This window comes from Micromys minutus (assembly GCF_963924665.1).
Source record: "Micromys minutus genome assembly, chromosome: 18".
Classification (NCBI taxonomy): domain Eukaryota; kingdom Metazoa; phylum Chordata; class Mammalia; order Rodentia; family Muridae; genus Micromys; species Micromys minutus.
Window position 1 is genome coordinate 32,577,322 of NC_137953.1, and position 3,860 is coordinate 32,581,181.

General features: G+C 41.5%; 1 protein-coding gene and 1 pseudogene across 2 annotated transcripts; one reads left to right on the forward strand and one right to left on the reverse strand.

Annotated features, from left to right (window-relative positions):
- Positions 1-261: 261 nt before the first annotated feature.
- On the reverse strand, positions 262-1,718 carry LOC308432604 (14-3-3 protein zeta/delta-like; annotated as a pseudogene). Its single transcript has 2 exons — positions 1,677-1,718; positions 262-1,117 (listed from the first exon to the last, which is right to left on the reverse strand). The product of its transcript is annotated as a 14-3-3 protein zeta/delta-like (transcript).
- Positions 1,717-1,989, forward strand: LOC308432450 (non-histone chromosomal protein HMG-17-like; the record flags this gene model as incomplete). Its single annotated transcript, XM_080932185.1, has 1 exon — positions 1,717-1,989. One exon carries the CDS (start codon positions 1,717-1,719, stop codon positions 1,987-1,989), a length of 273 nt encoding a protein of 90 aa, XP_080788311.1.
- Between the last annotated feature and the right edge of the window lie 1,871 nt (positions 1,990-3,860).

Sequence of the window (3,860 nt, forward strand, 5' to 3'; positions counted from 1 at the left end):
AGTTTTCTTTGCTTAGACATAGAAGCAGTTTTAACGCTGGCCCTTCTGAAGCCACAGTATACCAAAAGTACTATGCCAAACATGTGTAACTCATATAAAAATTCCACATCCCATATTGACCACCTCAAGATGAAAAGGATTAACTCTCCAAAGTTAACTGGCTCTACTCCCCTAATATTACAACATAAAACCACATGGTAAATATATAAATTCAAATAGAAGTGACATAAACCTGTCATAAATCATAAACAAACAAAAAAACTATCCGTGGGACAGCATGGATGACATTTGGTTTACTGTGTAAATTTTAGAATGAGGCAGACAAAGTTTGGAAGGCTGGTTCATTTTCCCTTCTTCTGCTTCTGCTTCGTCTCCTTGGGTATCCGATGCCCACAATGTCAGGTTTTCTCTCAGTAACTGCATTATTAGCGTGCTGTCTGTGTACGACTCTCCACTTAATGCATCAAGTTCAGCAATGGCTTCATCAAAAGCTGTTTTTGCAAGAGAGCAGGCTTTCTCTGGGGAGTTAAGGATCTTAACTCAACAGAGAAGTTGAGGGCCAGAGCCAGTCTGATGGGGTGTGTCAGCTGCATCTCCTTTTGGCTGATTTCAAATGCTTCTTGGTATGCTTGCTGTGACTGGCCCACAATTCCTTTTTTGTCATCACCGGCAGCAACCTCAGCCAGGTAATGGCAGTAGTCACCCTTCATTTTCAAATAGAAGACTTTGCTTTCTGGTTGCGAAGCATTGGGGATCAAGAACGTTTCCAAGAGAGACAGTACATCGTTGCAGATGTCCCTCAGCTCAGTCATGATCTTTCTGTATTCTTGAGCCATCTGCTTTTTTCAGTACCTTCTGTCTTCTGCTCAGTACTTGAGATGGCGCTCCAAGATGACCCATGGGCTCCTACACCATTTTTATAAGCAACAAGAGAAGGTTCCTCTCCTCCTAGACAGCTTAGCTTGGCCTGCTCAGCCAGCTTGGCCTTCTGCACCAGCTCACTTTTATCCATAACTGGATATTCTGTGTCCGGAGTGGGTGGTGGCACACAGACCCGGCTCAGCAGTCTCTGGGCGGTGGCGGTGGTGGTGAGGCTGAGACTCTGTCCCTGATCTCTCTATGGTGATTTTAAATCTAGTCAAATTGATAAGATTAATTGTCATTCCTCCTAACCACAGATGAACAAAAATTACACGTAATTTCTGCAACTACAAAAGTCTCTGGGAAGAAACTGATGAACTAAAATTCCAAGAAGACAGATGATTTGTGGGTTGGAAACCTAGCTATCAGAAATATGTGGGTTCTCCCTGCATTTGTCTAAACCACAGATGCAAAGTTAGTAAGATATACTGGAGTTATGTTTGTGTTTGTATGTGTTTAATTGTACAAATAGTTCCTAAAACATATAATATTAAGTACAGTAGCCCAAACCAGTTAGGACTTGGATAAAATATAGAAGGATGTGTTGAACCAGAGCTCAAAGCTTATTTAAGAAAAGGAGCGTGGGCCTCTCCGAAAGAAATTAAAAGGCTCAGGCCAGACCTGTTAGGAAGAGTCCTCTCAGTATGGCTTGAAGGTGAAACGCCCCCACGGGCTAATTAATATGTTGAAGACTTAGTCTAGAGCAGTGTGAAGAAGCAGCAAGGGCGACCCCCGGACGGACCAAGCCTGCGCGCCGCTGTATACTCGTGTTCAGCGCCGAAGTCCCCTGCTGCCATGCTCAAAAGAAAGGCTGAAGGGGATGCTAAAGGAGACAAAGCCAAGGGGAAGGACAAGCCACAGAGAAGATCTGCAAGGTTGTCTGCTAAATCTGCTCCTCCAAAGCCTGAGCCCAAACCTAAAAAGGCCCCAGCAAAGAAGGGAGAGAAGGTACCCAAGGGGAAGAAGGGGAAAGCAGATGCCGGGAAGGATGCGAATAATCCTGCAGAAAATGGAGATGCCAAAACAGACCAGGCACAAAAAGCAGAAGGTGCTGGAGATGCCAAGTGACGTGTGTGCATTTTTGATAACTGTGTACTTCTGGTGACTGTACAGTTTGAAATACTATTTTTTATCAAGTTTTATAAAAAATGCAGAATTTTGTTTTACTTTTTTTTTAAACTATATTGTTAGCACACAGAAAACTTCATTGTGGGAGGGGGAAGGATCATGTGTCACTAACATTTTAAAATATCACCCAAGCTGGATTGAGAACAGAAAACCTCTTTCCTTGATAATTTTGAGAGGCTCCTGATTCTGCATAGGTGGCTACCAAGGCACAAAATGCCTTGTGGTCTGGGAAAACTCTAAATTCATTTTTATAACCTTTCCCCTGTGTACCATGAACGTAGACATAATTCTCTTAAAACCAGAGACCTATTGAAACCTGACCCCCAACATTGGTTTTCTAGTCTATTGGACAATGTGGATTTTACAGTGACTTCAAGTGTTCTCAGAAGAGCAATGGTTCCTTTTATAAACGATTGTGGATCTTCAGATTGATAATTCTGCCATGTTCATTTCCCGAAAGTCAGGGTCGGCTTGTGAAAAGTTGTTAAACAACATCCTTAATGTGAAATGTCAGCCCTCACTCTAAGCTACCTTCCCCTTTTTGAGGCATTGAATGAAGACTTCATTGGGTTTTACAGTGGCTTTCTGATTTTGGTAGTCTATACAAGAAGGGAATTTGGAAGTTCTTGTATATTGTTGAGTGTCTGCTCATGTCCTGCCTGAATACCATGATTGTTTATGAAAAGCATCTTTAATAAAGCTGGTTACAGTTAAAAAAAAAAAAAAGACTTAGTCTCTTCTCCCCTCTAGCTGGTGGATCTATGTTGGGAGGCAGTAGAAACTTTAAGAGGTGGGGGCCTAGCTGGAGGAAGTAAGTTACTGCAGTGTTTTTGTAAATATTTTTTATTTTTGGAATTATAATATAATTAAAACCTTTTCCCTTTCCCCTTTCTCCTTCTAACACCTCCTATGTACCCCCTTGCTATCTCTCAAATTATGGTCTCTTTTTCTGTAGTTGTTCACAAACACACACACACACACACACACACACACACACACACACACACACACTTCTGAATATAAGCTACTTGTCCATATAACATTAATATTACTTGTGATTTCAGGGCTGACCATTTGGTATTGAATAAGCAATTACTGTGTTCCTTCCAAAGGAAGACTATTTCTCCTGCTCGCATATTCCTTAGTTGCACATTATATATTGTGTAGGGCTGAGTCTATGTGAGCTTTCTCCTTGTTCAGGGTGTGTTTAGGCAGCCTTGGTGATGAGACTTCATGGATGTAGCTCCACTGACTTTTCACAATGAGACACAAACTCACATCAAACATCCTGATGTTCTGGCTTTTACAATCTCACCCTGACCCCTTCTTCTGCAAAGATCCCTGAACCTTAGTTGCAACAGTTGTGCTGTAGAGATATCAACTAGGACTGAATAATGCATGATCTCTTTTTCTTTTAATTTTGATCAGTTGTGGTTTTCTGTAATGGCTTCCAACTGTTGCAAAAAGAAATTTTCTTGGTGAGGGATGAGAACTACACTTACTTGTGGGTATGAAGATAAATATTTAGACTATAGTTATGGATTATGGTAGTTTGGTAAATTAGCATTTATAGCTTTTCCTACAAGATCCATGGTTCCCCTAGCCCCGAGGTAGTTGGCTGGGTTTCCAGTAACATGTATGATGACTTCCCTTTTGTTGAGCAGGCCTTGAGTCCAGTTAGAGCTGTTGGTTACTGCTGTTGTTGTACTTTAGAGTTATTGTGCCATGCTGGTTGTTGTTGTGGTTCATAGATGCCATTGGTAGATAGGACTATCTGTTGCTTCCATCTTGTATGATGGTTTCTGGTTACC